Genomic DNA, 13,941 nt, shown 5'->3' with positions numbered 1-13,941 from the left:
TAGATGTTGCTTTTCTTCTGATTTGCATTCGAAAACAGCAAAAGTAGGTTTCACAGGCTTAACAACCACAATTGATTTTAAAAACTAAAAAAGGGGGAGATGTTGGGAACCACCCTGACTGGTATCAGAGGCTGAAACCCCCCGCCTAGGCTAAAGCTAAGGGAACGCCCTTGGAACTGTAAGCCAGCAAGGAGACAAAAGCTTATCTCCCTGGCAGGAATGCTGCTTCTGCTGCTTTATTCATGACTGAACCCCCAAAAAGCTTGGTCAGTTAGCCAAAGACGGGTAAGATTCCCCACGGGGGGAACGACCTAAGCCAGGCACGATCACTTTGGGAGGCCCCCCAAAAGAAGGACTTGGGGGGGCTGCAGCAAAAGGGGGGTGATGGACCCTCGCTCCTCGGCTCTGACATAGCCTGAGTTCTCAGCGTCTGGGAGAAAATCTCCTTATCTCTTGGTTGCCTTAGTTCCCTTGCTCCACCTAAGCCTGAAACAATGACAGGGTGGTACAGCTCGGTACTGAGAAGTGCGGATTCCCCAGGGTGATCAGGCCTAAGAAAGAACATGTAAATTACTGTGAAACCTTCTTTGTTTAGAATGCTCTCAGTTGAATGAGAAGGGTCTTAGGAGGAAGTTATTTTGCTCCTCAGTCTTACAGCTCTTTGACCCCCAACTCAATAGACCGGCAGAGTTCTTTGTTTTCTATGGTTCCTTACTTCCCCTAATGAGTACTGTACTTTACCTGAATTATTATGCAAAATGAGCCTAATAAAAGCAGGTATGGATGGTAAATCAGGGCGCTCCCCACTAGGGGGGTGGCCATTTCGTCCCTACTTCCCCACAGAAACTAGTCTGTCTCTGTGCATGTGTTGTTTTTTCTCGTGTGTTTATCGTCGAGCCATCCACAGCGTTCCGTGGTCACTGCTGGCCGGTGACCCACGCGCAACAAGGAGTGACTCATTCCTTTGTCCAGTGTCTCCACGTTGTATATGCTCTCTGCCTGTTAGTCACTTAGTAGCCATCACAGTTATCAGATTGACTGCTTCAGTATCACAGAGCCTGTGTTCAAATCACCCTTATTTTACTTAATAATGGTCTCAAAGCACAAGAGTAATGATACTGGCAATGCAGATATCCAAAGAGAAGTTGTAAAGTGCATCCCTTAAATGAAAAGGCTGTATGTATGTATGTATGTATGTATGTGTGTGTATGTGTATAGGGAAAAATAGTACATATAAGGTTCAGTACTATTCATAGTATCAGGCATCCACTGGGGGTTTAGAATGCATTCACATTGGTTAAGGAAAGACAGAGAGTGTCTTATAAGTATAATATAAGATACTTATAAGATTCATGAGCACTGGGAGGAGGTGCTCTGAGCCTTGGTTTCTATATCCATAAACTGGTATGGTGTTAATAGCTACTTCAGTGTATTGAAATGTTTAATTGAGACGACACATATACAATATTGTCTGCAGTCCTTGGCTGAATATTATTGTTGTCATTACTGATATAATTATTCTTATTAAATGGTTCAAAAACAAATTTATTAGGAATAAAATTCCATATCATTGAATTTATTAAATGTAAATTCAGATATGGATTTTGACCTATACCCATTTTTAAGAAAATCCCACTTCCAGCGCTTCTGCTTAATTTTTCTGTGTCTCAGTATAAACACATGCAAAAGAAGGAAGAGGTTCCCAATGCTTGCTGGAGCTCTCCAATTGCATAATTTTGTGACCCATGTTTAACTTCTATTGCTCACTGCTTCCAGGTGATTGAGGCAGTAGAATAAAGTTTTGTAGATTTTATAATTTGGAAAAGAAGTATGCTATCTTTATCTGAAACAGATATTTTAGACTGAGTTTTGTTTCAGAGGCTCTTTGAGTCACCAGAAATTCCATGTAAATTTTTTTGTTTATGTGTGCATATGAATTTTTCTGGAAATTGAGTCTAATACTTTCATCAGTTTTCTAGGGATCTGTGACATGACACCTGCCCATCCAAAAAAAGAGTTATGAATCAAATCTTAAAGATTCATAATTATTTACCAAGACAAAAATGTTATAAATAATAATAGTGCATTTTGTACTTTCATAGAATAAACACAGGCCAAAGATAAAATTATCCAAGATTGTTAGTTTAGTATCAGTTAAGATAGTTTAGTATTGGTATCTTAGTTCAGGTCGTTGGGTGTGGGTGATTTATTTGGGAAGCCCTACTGTAAAGTACAAGTGAGAGAAGGTGACAGAGAGCAATGGAGAAGAGAGAGAAGTCCACAAAGGTGTATTGTTAATGAATCACTGCTGTAAGGAGTTCCTAGGAAGCTTTTGTAGAACCCTATGGGATGTGCTTTGAATTGTCCATGGGATTGAAAATGGCTGTTGGAGCATCTGTCCACTTACTTCTGTTGTTCACCGATGCTTCTGGGGCTTTCATCTCAGACTCTTCCAGGCTGCTCTGTATGTCGATGGAGCAAATTTCTAAGGAACTAGAGAGCCCTTGGGCAGAGAAGCTGACAGCTACAGAAACTATATTGGGAGGTAGTGGCAGCTATAATGTAGAATCTATGGACTGGGTGCAGCCCATTCCAGGAACTTTCTTCTCTTACACACCCACACCTAATCATTCACCAAGTTCTAACTTCAAATTTTGCTTTCTGAAGCACTTTTGGTATACATCCCCTCTGTCATATTCAGTTGTTACTGCCTTGGTTCAAACAGTTGTAATCATTCTCCTGAACTTCTGCAATGATTTTTAGCTGATTTCCTTGTTCACCTAATCCATCTTCTCATCTCTGTTACTGCCCATTTGACATTTCTAGATGCATACCTAATGATATCTTCCCCAGGTTTTATACCCTTCAGCATCACTGAATAAGATCCAATATCACTGAATAAGATCCAAACTCCTTGGCATTGTCTGTAAGGTACTTTCTGATGTGTTTTTTTCATATTGTTCCCACTAACATTTATATTCTCATTTGTGCCTTCATCTGATAGATAAACTCCAATGTAATAATTTTTCAAAATCTTGCCCTGGCAGCACCTGAAGTCAACCTTTTGTAGATAATACCTCTTTTCCCCACAACTGGATAGTGAAGCCTCATCTCAACACCCCCCACCCCCCACCCCCACTACCACTACTCGTGCACATAAACTCATCCTTTTTCTCCTCCAGCTCTGTACTACATATATCATTATAATGGTACCTTGTACATAGTAGCTGCAAAAAAGTATTTCAAATAATTGCACAAAATGGTAGCATGTGACTCACTGTTATATTTATGTTTAGATATTAGTATCTTCTAAAAGATAAGACCATGTCCCCTTACCCCAGCATCCAATATATTTATAATAATGTGTGTTCAACAAATGCTTATTGATGTAAAGCATCATAAATAAATGCTGGTGTGGTGGATTGTGAGTAAATGGAAGGTATAGTCGCATAAAACTAAGTTTACATCTTGCCTTTGACATTCACTAGTTACATGATATTGAGTAAAGTACTTAATCACTCTGATTTTGCTTTGGTCATTTGTAAAATGGGGATGGTATACTGTGGTGGGTTAAGTCACTTTTTCCAACTACACACTCTCTTATCCTATAAAAATAGTATACATCTCTGGCCATTCCCATGTGACTTACAGTGCACACCATGAGAGGAGCATGCTTTTCTGCCCATTGTCCTTGGAGTTGGCCATGTAACCTGCTTAAGCAACTGAAAGTCAGCAGAAGTGGAATATGTCCCATCTGAGTAATTGCTTGCCTTGACCATAGCAATTTTTCCCAGCCACAAGAAAGGTTGATGCCAAGTAAAGGCTCTATTTCAGCCTGGACCCCAGAATGAAGCACTTAGAGAAGAGCCTCAGTCTATCTACAGCCTTTGTAACTGTCACTTAACATGAGCAAGGAATAAACCATTGGTCTTATAAGTCATGGATTTTCAACCTTAGGCCATACACCAGTATTGATCTGAGCCTGTTAGGAACTGGGCCACATAGCAGGAGGTGAGCTTAAATATAATGCACTTGAATCATCCTGGAACCATCCCCCGACCCTGGTCTCTGGAAAAATTGTCTTCCATGAAACCAGTCCCTGGTGCCAAAAAGGTTGGGAATTGCTGTTGTAAGTCATTGAGGTGTGAGATTGTTAGTTAACTCACCATAAGTCAGCAGATCCAGATTCTATAATGTTGTCAGAATTAAATTAGTCTAATAAGCAAAGCATTTAGCAGTGAGGCCAGCATATGCCAGATTTTGCAAAAATCTAAATTTCTTTTCCCTGTCATGTTCATTAGAAAATCAAAATCTAGCCCAGGAGTGGGCACAGGGTAGAGGTTTGAAAATGTTTAAATGAATGAATACACAAACAAATTGGGCTTAATTTTAAACACCAAAATACAGAACATCCTTTTTCATCTAGTCATTTTCTGAATATAAATAACTGTGACAAAAATTTTCTATCATAATTTCAAAATATCTTTCTAATTTTTCTAGGAATATTCATATGCAGTCTGAAAGAAAGCATTTAGAAGCTCAGCTTTCAAGAACTCAACACAACAATGAGGGAAATCACTAAACAAAAAACCTGTATTGTGCACTTTTACATGCAAAAATACTGTGGACTTATAAGCTACAAGTTTAACAACACATTACTGAATCCAAACTAAGATTTCCTTTATTTAACTCCATGAACTCCATAAAGATCATAGTAATGTATGATTTGAATATAATGTTTTTTCCCTGTGTATGCTTCTCAGAGAGGTGACATATTTGATCTAAATGAATTGGTATTCAAAATTATCCATTTTATGTTATATACTTATAGCCTTAACTTAAAACTTCAGAAAATCATAGCAGTAATACAGAAATTAATATTTTTGTTTCTATCACACTTGATTTCTCACATCTCATTTCTTAGATATAAGTTTTCATATAGAAAAGGTTATCATGAAACTATCCTTGGAGTCTAGTTTTTCATTATTTTCCAACATTTCATGTAACATTACCCAAAGGAAAAGCATGTATTTTCATTACATAGCTAGAGAGTTACACATAAAGCTGGAGGATATAAAATAATTTCACAATTGGTCTTTAATTTCCCAAGGAATCTAGTCATTCTCCAAAGAAAAAGGCCAACAGAAACTACAATTTATCCAGAAAAGCATATTTCATGAAAGCAGGGGCTAGGCAAACAGAGAAATGATACATTATTATTTATTTATAAGGTCATTTATTTATCAAAAATGTTTTAAATGCCTATTATCTGCCAATCCCTGGGTTAGCACTACAGGTTTTAAGATGGGAAGACACATGTCCAACCCTCAGAAGCATAAGTCTAATATATTTGGGGAGGGGTGTATTAAAAGTAGGTGTTCAGTTATTCACATGGGAAATAATACAATAATTAATCAATGATAATACAAGAATAAACTCTGTGTTTTGTGTGCTTACAACTGTAAATCTACTTTTACCCTATCCTGTAAGACATGAAAAAGTACATTCAAGATTATGAACACATCTGATGGCTTTATTCTAAAAGAAAACAGGTGGTGGGAAGACAGAATAGAGTCCTTGAGGGGTGGTAGTTGGTGAGGTTTGGGAAAGGTTCTGGGTGGAGGTGGAGTTTTGGCATGAACAACTGCAGTGTCCTGAAGGGAAATGTGAGCAGGAATGGGGGAAACACAGTTCAGAAACATTTGCTAAGAATGTTGCCACAGGATCAGATTCTCACTCATGTTTTTCTTTGTCCAATCATTTCACTTTGGTCACCTATGTGAGTTAGGGGCAAGGTGCCTCCATTAACAACACAGACATGGCCCCTATCCTCATCTGGCTCTTTATCCTGTTACATGGGGAGTAGCTGGTGTCAAACTCAGAACATTAGACTCAGTAATTTGAGAGGACAGACTCAGAAATATTCTGTTGTTGATGTAAAAGTCATTACAGTAAGCAACTCTTCCCACTGGCACACAGAATAAAGCCACTTCTTCCTCCCTGTATTGTCAGGGATGAGTCAGCTCCAGCTGCAGGCTGCCCTATCCTCCTACCAGCTGCTGCAGTGTGGTGATAAGATGTTGAGGTACTGCTCTTTTGCCTGTCCCAGAAACACACTTTTTCATGAGCACTCTCCAACCAAATCTGTGTATGCTTCCCTATCAAGGCCTCTGTTAAGTTCCCACCATAGGCCTGATTAGCCAACACACACCAAGCAGTGCCCAGGGCACTAGGGTATCAACACAGTCCAATCCTTTATGGCCCAAAGAAAGGGAAACACAGGAGAAAAGCAGCAATACAGTATGTCCAGCGCCATAACAGAAAAACATAAAAAGTTACAGAAAGAGGTGGGATTCTGAAAGTAAGTCATCATGAATGTTTTCTCAAAAGCAATAATGTCTAAAACTTGAAGAGCGGGTGGGAGCTCCCCACAAAATAGATGCAGTGAGACAAGTCTGACAACCGACAGGCAATGGAAGGCTTTTCAGTCCCCAGAAGCCAAAGTCATGTCTTTAGAATTATGTGTACACAGAGGAGGGAAATCCTGGGAGTATTTGTGTTTTATCATAGCAGGCTTTTTTTCAGGGTGATTTATATTTTAACCTATTCTTTGGAGATATTTTATTCCACAATCCAAGTAGAGCATCAAATAGAATCATGCACAATACTGTTAATAATGATGTAATCTGAGGTATTGTGCTGATTATATAGCTTTATTAAGAATAATTTCATTACTTTTTAACTAAAAATGGGTGAGAGATCAGTAAAAGATTGTTAGTTTTAAATAGGCAGCAATAAGATTTCCCAGAAAGCAAGAACTTTTATTTCTGTTGGCAGGTTACTATGCCTGAGTCTATTTACTTGCTGAAATATTTGTCTCAGATGAAAAGTGTAGCTTTGGACAGAGAAAACCATGTTCAGACCTTACTTAAAGCTTATTGTGATAGATACTAAATAGATACTACTACAGCTTTCTGATATTTCTACTTCTTGTCTCTTTTCTTCATACATGGCAGAGTGACAGCTCTCCTTCCCTTTTAAATTAGCAAGGCGACTTGCTTTGGGCCATAAACTGTGATCTGCAGTGAAAAATACCACTTTGAGGTGAAAACATTCAAGATCTAGCATGCAATTTTTCAACCTCTCCTTCCACACTTAAGCAAACTCAGGAACACCATGTTGAGAAAGAAATGTTACAGACTGAAGCCAAACAGTGACATAGCAAGGGGAAGCTGCTCTGTAAGAGTTGTCTGACCTCCTCATCAGATTTTGCACAAGTGAGGGAGAAGCACTGAACAATAGGGTCATTCCCTAGATGATACATTTATTTAAAATATCCAAAGTATCAATGTATTTAGAAAGAAATGCTGGCAAGGATGTGGAGAAAAGGGAACCCTAGTACACTGTTGGTGGGAATGCAGACTGGTACAGTCACCGTAGAAAGCAGTATGGAAACTCATTTCCTCAGAAAACTAAAAATGTGACTGCTTTTTGACCTGCAAATTCCACTGCTGGGATTATACCCTGAGAATCCTGAAACACAAGTTCAAAAGAACTATGCACCTCAATGTTCATAGCAGCACAATTTACAATAGCCAAGTGTTGGAAGTAACCTAAGTGCCCATCAGGAAATGAGTGGATAAAAAAAAACTGTGGTACATTTACACAATGGAATACTGCACAGCAGAAAGAAAGAAGGAGCTCCTACCCTTTGTGACAGCATGGATGGAACTGGAGAGCGTTATGCTAATGAAATAAGCCAGGAGGTAAAAGACAAATACCATATGATCTCACCTATAAGTGGAACCTAATCAACGAAACAAACAAGTGAGCAAAATAGAACCCAAGATATGGAAATAAAGAATAAACTGACAGGGACCAGAGGAGTGAGAGGAGGGGAATAACAGGGTAAAGAAGGGGGATGGTCAAGTCAAGGGACATGTATAAAGGACCCATAGGCAAAGACAATGGGGCACAGGGGAGGATTGAATGCGTGAGGTAGGGGGTAGGGCAGTGGAGAGTAATGGGTGAAAAATGGGGACAACTGTAATTGAACAACATTAAAAATACATAAAAAAGAAGAAAGATTATTATTTGAAAAAAATTTAAAAATAAAAAAATACCCACCTGCATTGCCTTAACCAAAATTAATGAATATGACTTGGAAATATTTATATTCATAAGCTTAGAAAATCTGCACAGAAGTTAAGCTTTCTAACTGAAATTAAAATATGTTACACATACTTTTCTCTATAACAAAAACACAATAACATAACACAACTGAGTCATCTTTTGTTATGCAGTTATCAATATTGTAGCACTAAGAGTGGATGGTGGTGGTGTTAGAAATGGCAACAAAGATATAGGAACCCATATCCTTTCTCTGTTACAGCACAGTGATGTAAGTCCTAAAATAAACTGGTTGTACTCCACAGAGGAGCTAGAGTGGTTGTTCTGGAGGTGAACATAACATATTATCATGAATCCAGCCATATAAACTGTGACAATGTGTATTTATTCTTAAATAAGGCATGTGATCACAAAGTTTTCAGAAAGTGAATAGCTGAACACCATCTCATGGCAAATGTTACTGCAAAAAGTGATGGGAGCATGAATCCCTAGGTCTTTCTTTCAATTACAAAATGTACAACAGAGGATATCTTTGTTTTCTTATCCACGGAGAAAGCTTTGAAGCTTTAGGTAACACAGTCACTTCTTTTCTTTAGATGTGATCCCCTTAAAAAATCAGCCAGCAAATAGATTGGTGGGCAAACTTCAAAGGACATAGCAATGAAAGGATCAGTATGTCTCACAATTGCTCTAAAGAATCAAAAAGCTTCATTTAAGATATAATTAAAATTCCCTTTAAGAGAAAGAAGAGGTTAAACTTGAGAAGAAAAAAAAAGCCATATTTGACAGCACTGCTTATACAGCTTTTGCAACTATAAATGCACAATAATCCCAAAGATTAATATCTGTTCTATATTTTAAGATAGTTGATGCAATGCAGAGAATACTCTGGGATGACATGGAAAAACACAGGATGACATTTTAACATAAAATCTAATAATCAAGATGATCAGCAAACTGAGATGACAATTTAAAAACAAAGCCTATCACTGAATAGATTCCTTAATAATATTTTTATTTGTACATCTATTTGAAAACATAAACATTTTAGGAAGGTACAATAATATGGAATTTATACTATCTGGATTTATTTTAAATATTCATAAGATGAGAACTGCCAATGAAACTTGTGATTTGGGACTATGTCCTCAGAGATATATGACTAGAAAAAGATAAAACAACACAAAATGGAAAAGACCTATAATTCCATAATTTGGTATGGTTTATTGTAAAAAATCTTAGTCTTTGAAACCAGGCAAACATTTACTTGAATGCAGGTCAAGATGGATGGTTCTATATGAGTAGACTATTTGCTTTTCTTTGAGTTTCTTTACCTGAGAGATGGTGACCATAGTCTATTGTGGTGGTCACCAATGGCCAACAGGCAACTTCTGCCACCTACTTGTTTTTGTTTTTGTTAATAAAGTTGTTTTGGAATATAGCCATACCTGTTACCTATGGCTGCTTGTGGTTACAGTGGCAAAAGCGAAAATAGAGCAGAAATTGTATGGTCTATAAAGCCTGAAATGTTTACGATCCATTCTTTACAGCAGGTCTGCCAATCCCTGGCCTATGAGGTTGTTGTATAGACTAGAAATGATTTAACATAGTGTGGGACATGGTCACTGTTTGCATTAAGTCATTATTTAAGTAAATGAAAGGTCAAGGTCATGTAAGCCAGGAAGAAAATGTTTCAATTGCCACATCCTGTTGATCAATTAATCCTTAACCATTTTAGAAGCTCTTGCCCAAAGTGTTTCACTTAAGGGACAGCAAAAAATCTCAACCTGTTTTTATTCAATGAAAAAATGACCCAGGATAAATACAAATTAAAAGAACACTGAAATACGTTTCTCACCTGTCAAATTGGCAAAAATCTCAAGTTTGACAGCATACTCCATTGGAAAGGCTCTGGCAAAATAGTTCTATTCATGCCTTGCTGATGGGAGTGAAAATTATTGAAACTCTAGGGATTAAAACTTGGCAATATTTAACAAAACTTTATTTTTTTTAAGAGCAGAAGACCGGAAACAGTCTAAATGTCCACCCATAAGGTACTGAAGAAGGAGTTAAAGCAAATGGTCTGTGATCCATTTCCCTCTTGATTACCAGGAATATACTGTGGATGGGGAAAAAAGGTAATTGACCTGGTTTAAGCTCTTTGTAAATATTAACTAGATCACTGGACAAATAGATTAATAATTTTTTTGCTCACAAGCCAGTCCTCATCAATGGAATGCTTCAAGCAGGAAATCCCTGTTTCAGTATGTTATGGTAAACAAATCTTCAATCCACAGAGTTTTGAAGCTTGACTCTCTGGAGAATATCATTTGAGCTATTCAAATTTCTTAGGTATAAAACTGGGGATGATGCAAAATTAAATATTCCTGCAATGTTAGGGACCTGCAAGCCTCATTAGAAACCTCATCTATCACTCTGAGCCAGAGAGCATGGACTTAGGCAGCCACATGGGAAATCCCAGATTTCCCCCTACAGTATCAGTGTCCCTTGATTACTTGTATGTACACTTGAAATTATTAGTAAAGCTTGATACTGATAAGATCCCTTATTTGACCAATTCCACTCCTTGTGTTAGCTCATCCACACAAAATGATGCCATTTGCAGGTTAGTGCAGTGAAGAACATTTACATACATCAATGTGGAATGATCTCTAGGATATACTCTTGGTAAAAGAAAAATCAAAGTGCAGAAGAATGTATTTAATATGACATTCTTTATGCGAGGCAGTGGAAGAATACAGGTATAATAAGTATTAGTTTTCATATGCAAATGTAAATATCAGAAGGTTAAATCAAAAGCTAATACACATGGTAACTGTAGAAGAAAGAATGAACAGGACACAAGGGAAAGGAATGAATGTGACATTTTTCTGAAAAAAAAACTCTGTCATATAATTTGTACTTGGAGACATAAGTTATATATTCAAAAATTAAATTAAATTAAAGAAAAAATCTGTTGAATCAAAAAGATTCTAAAATAAATGAACCAAATTTTATATATATATACTTTTTAAAAATATAAATTGTATATATAATTTTTTAAAAATATACAAAATTTGTGGCATTGCCACATAGAAACATAAAGAAATTTAGTCAACTTTAGTTTTCATTTTTTGATCTTACATTTTTAATAAAATATAAAATTAATACAAAGTGAAAAAATTTTAAACTTCACTCAGTGATCCTGTTGTAATTTTAGTGTTAGTATTATTTTGAAAATACTATATTTCCATTAAAATGAAACAGGTGATATCAAAGAAATTAAAATTTCTGAAAGATTATACTTGAATGGAAAATACTGTATGACTTCAGGATTTATTTCTCTTAAAAAAAGGTATTTCCTAGCTCCATCTATTGGAAAGGCCCAGAAACAGTGTCATGCCAGAATTGATGAGCACCTCTAGTATTTAGACTACTGTTTCTAAATACTATTTTCCATAGAGAAGGAAAGGCTCCTTGGTGGATGCCTGACTCAGTACATCTATCTACTTATGCTAGAAACATGGAGACTATAAAAAACTAGTACTCCTGTGTCAAAAGGACAAAAAGTCAATACGAAGTTGTTCCCAATGACTGAAAGAGGACAATTTGAGTTTACACAAATAGGGGAATAGAATAAAAAGCAAAATCAATACCACAAACAGACAAATACAGAGTGTGAGACATTCTACAGGACAATGGAGCTAGTTTCTTCAGAAGTCAACGATGTGAAGAAACCCAAAATGAATTGGGGAAAACCATTTGAATAAAGAGGCTTGAGAGATCAAAATGGAATTTATGGAATTTAGTAGTATGCTGATTCAAACTAATATCTGTAAAATGACATTTATGAGATGGTCAGGAAATTTAAACATTGACTGAGTGATAAAAGATGCTAAGGATTTGTTGTTATTTGCCTTTGGTATGATAGGAGCATTACAATTCTAGAACAAAAACACCCATGTTTTCAGAGATGTGTACTGACCTACATAGGGCCAAAATGACATAATGTCTGACATTTAAAAACATATGTCAGGCAAAAAACTAGGTAAAGCAAGTATGACAAAATCTTACTGAACCAGGACAATGGATAAGTGACATTCAATTTGCTTTTCTCTCTCCTTTGTGTATGTGTTACACCTTTTCAGAATGTGAAAGGAGAATGGAAAGAAAGATGCTTTGGGAAAAGATTTCCCATGAAATGAAGCTGCACCTGGTTTTCCATTCTTTATTTTAAGTTGGCCCATAGGATCTGCTCATCCAGGCCAGTCTCCCACAATAGCCTCAAGAACTATGAGAAGATACCGTGAGAACCAAAAGTGATGGTACTGATTGAGTAGAATTGTATGTAGAAAAATAAATAAATCTTTGAAATTATTGTTAAATGGTACAAAAATGCTATCACAGTTGAACTAGTGATGAGCTATTCCCTCTCACTATTGGAGAAATAACTCATTTTAAAGTATATTATTCTTTTATATGTTGTAAGCACTCTGTCAGCTTGATCAATACACATAAAAACACACTTTCAATATGATGAAAAGAACTAGTCAAAATTTACTTTTAGAGTAAATTGAAATTATTGAGATTATAGAAAAAATTGAAATTACTTTTTGTTCTTCCAATGGCCATATTGACATCCCAAATTGAATATAGGACAATAAATGCTACTGGGAGAGATCTGTCTGATATGCTGCCATTGAATTCCAAGGTGGTTTAGTGCATTTATCAACCCTACTTCTACATTTTCTGTGTTATCATGAGGAACATTTTTTTTCTTTTGGGGAGGTGCAGGTGTGGAAATGTTTAAGAGTAATATGATCTCGCCCTGGCCAAGTTGCTCAGTTGGTTGAAGTGTCATCCATACACCAAAAGATTTCAGGTTCGATCCTGGTCTGGGCACATAATTAGGTTGCAGGTTTGATGCATGATTGGAGTGTGTTGAGGCAACCTTTCAGTGTTTTTCTCTGACATCAATGTTTTTCTCTATCTCCCTTCCTCTCTTTATAAAAATCAATAAAATGTATCCTTGGGTGAGGGTTAAAAAAAGAGTGATGTGATCTCAACCTTTCACTTAGATCTAATGTCTAATAATTTTAATAATTGGAAAGATATCAGTATAAATAAAAATTTCTCCTCACTAAAACTATAGAACTGAATATGACACATGAAGTAATAAGCTAGAAGAAAGTAAATTCTAATTCTTATAATTCTCTAAGAAGTGTTTTCAAATAAGTTGCTCCATTTAATCTTTATTTCCTGTCAGACTGCAGGCAAGGATTTTATAATGCAAAACTCTGCTTTACCAAGAAACTGAGTCTCACGGGGCAAAATGATGACTTACCCAAGGGCACTCACCTACTAAAATAGTGGTAGCGATACCACTGATTTATAATCAATAAATTACTTAGAATAAAATAGGACATTACTAAGTTAAAAGTGGAAACATGCTAAACCCCACTTACCTTTCAAAGCCAATCTGCCTAAATGTCTTTTCCCACGTTGAGCCTGTAACAAAAGAAAGGAGTATAATCAGTGCCCATCAAGTATCCAGACAGTTTTGCTCTGTTTCTGTACACCCTGCTAGGTATATGGTTTTAACTTAAGTGGAAGACTTTGTTTTCTCTAGGATGCACCTCCACTTTCCTCCAGTGCCCAAATAGCTTTTTAGAGAGAATTCCACATTGGGAGTTAATGAGACAAATCTCTACCCCACTTTCCTGTGGTGAGGCAGTAGTTCACTAAATCATTCTCTAAATGTCTGTGTTTGGTTCAGAATAATATGAGCAAAACTCTCCTGTCAAAAATAAT

General features: G+C 36.6%; 1 protein-coding gene across 1 annotated transcript in view; it reads right to left on the bottom strand.

The window, feature by feature from the left end:
* PIEZO2 (piezo type mechanosensitive ion channel component 2) overlaps window positions 1-13,941 on the bottom strand; it is a 503,470-nt gene that overhangs the window by 247,610 nt on the left and 241,919 nt on the right. The window contains exon 4 of the mRNA XM_045850410.1: window positions 13,596-13,638. Coding sequence (XP_045706366.1) covers window positions 13,596-13,638 — 43 coding nt within the window. The remainder of the gene's footprint in view (window positions 1-13,595; window positions 13,639-13,941) is intronic.

The sequence above is a fragment of the Phyllostomus hastatus genome, unplaced genomic scaffold (genome assembly GCF_019186645.2).
Source record: "Phyllostomus hastatus isolate PE091 unplaced genomic scaffold, TTU_PhHast_1.1 phas_contig_80, whole genome shotgun sequence".
Classification (NCBI taxonomy): domain Eukaryota; kingdom Metazoa; phylum Chordata; class Mammalia; order Chiroptera; family Phyllostomidae; genus Phyllostomus; species Phyllostomus hastatus.
The sequence above is the reverse complement of the archived record's forward strand: the minus strand, read 5'-3'. Positions and strand labels throughout refer to the sequence as shown.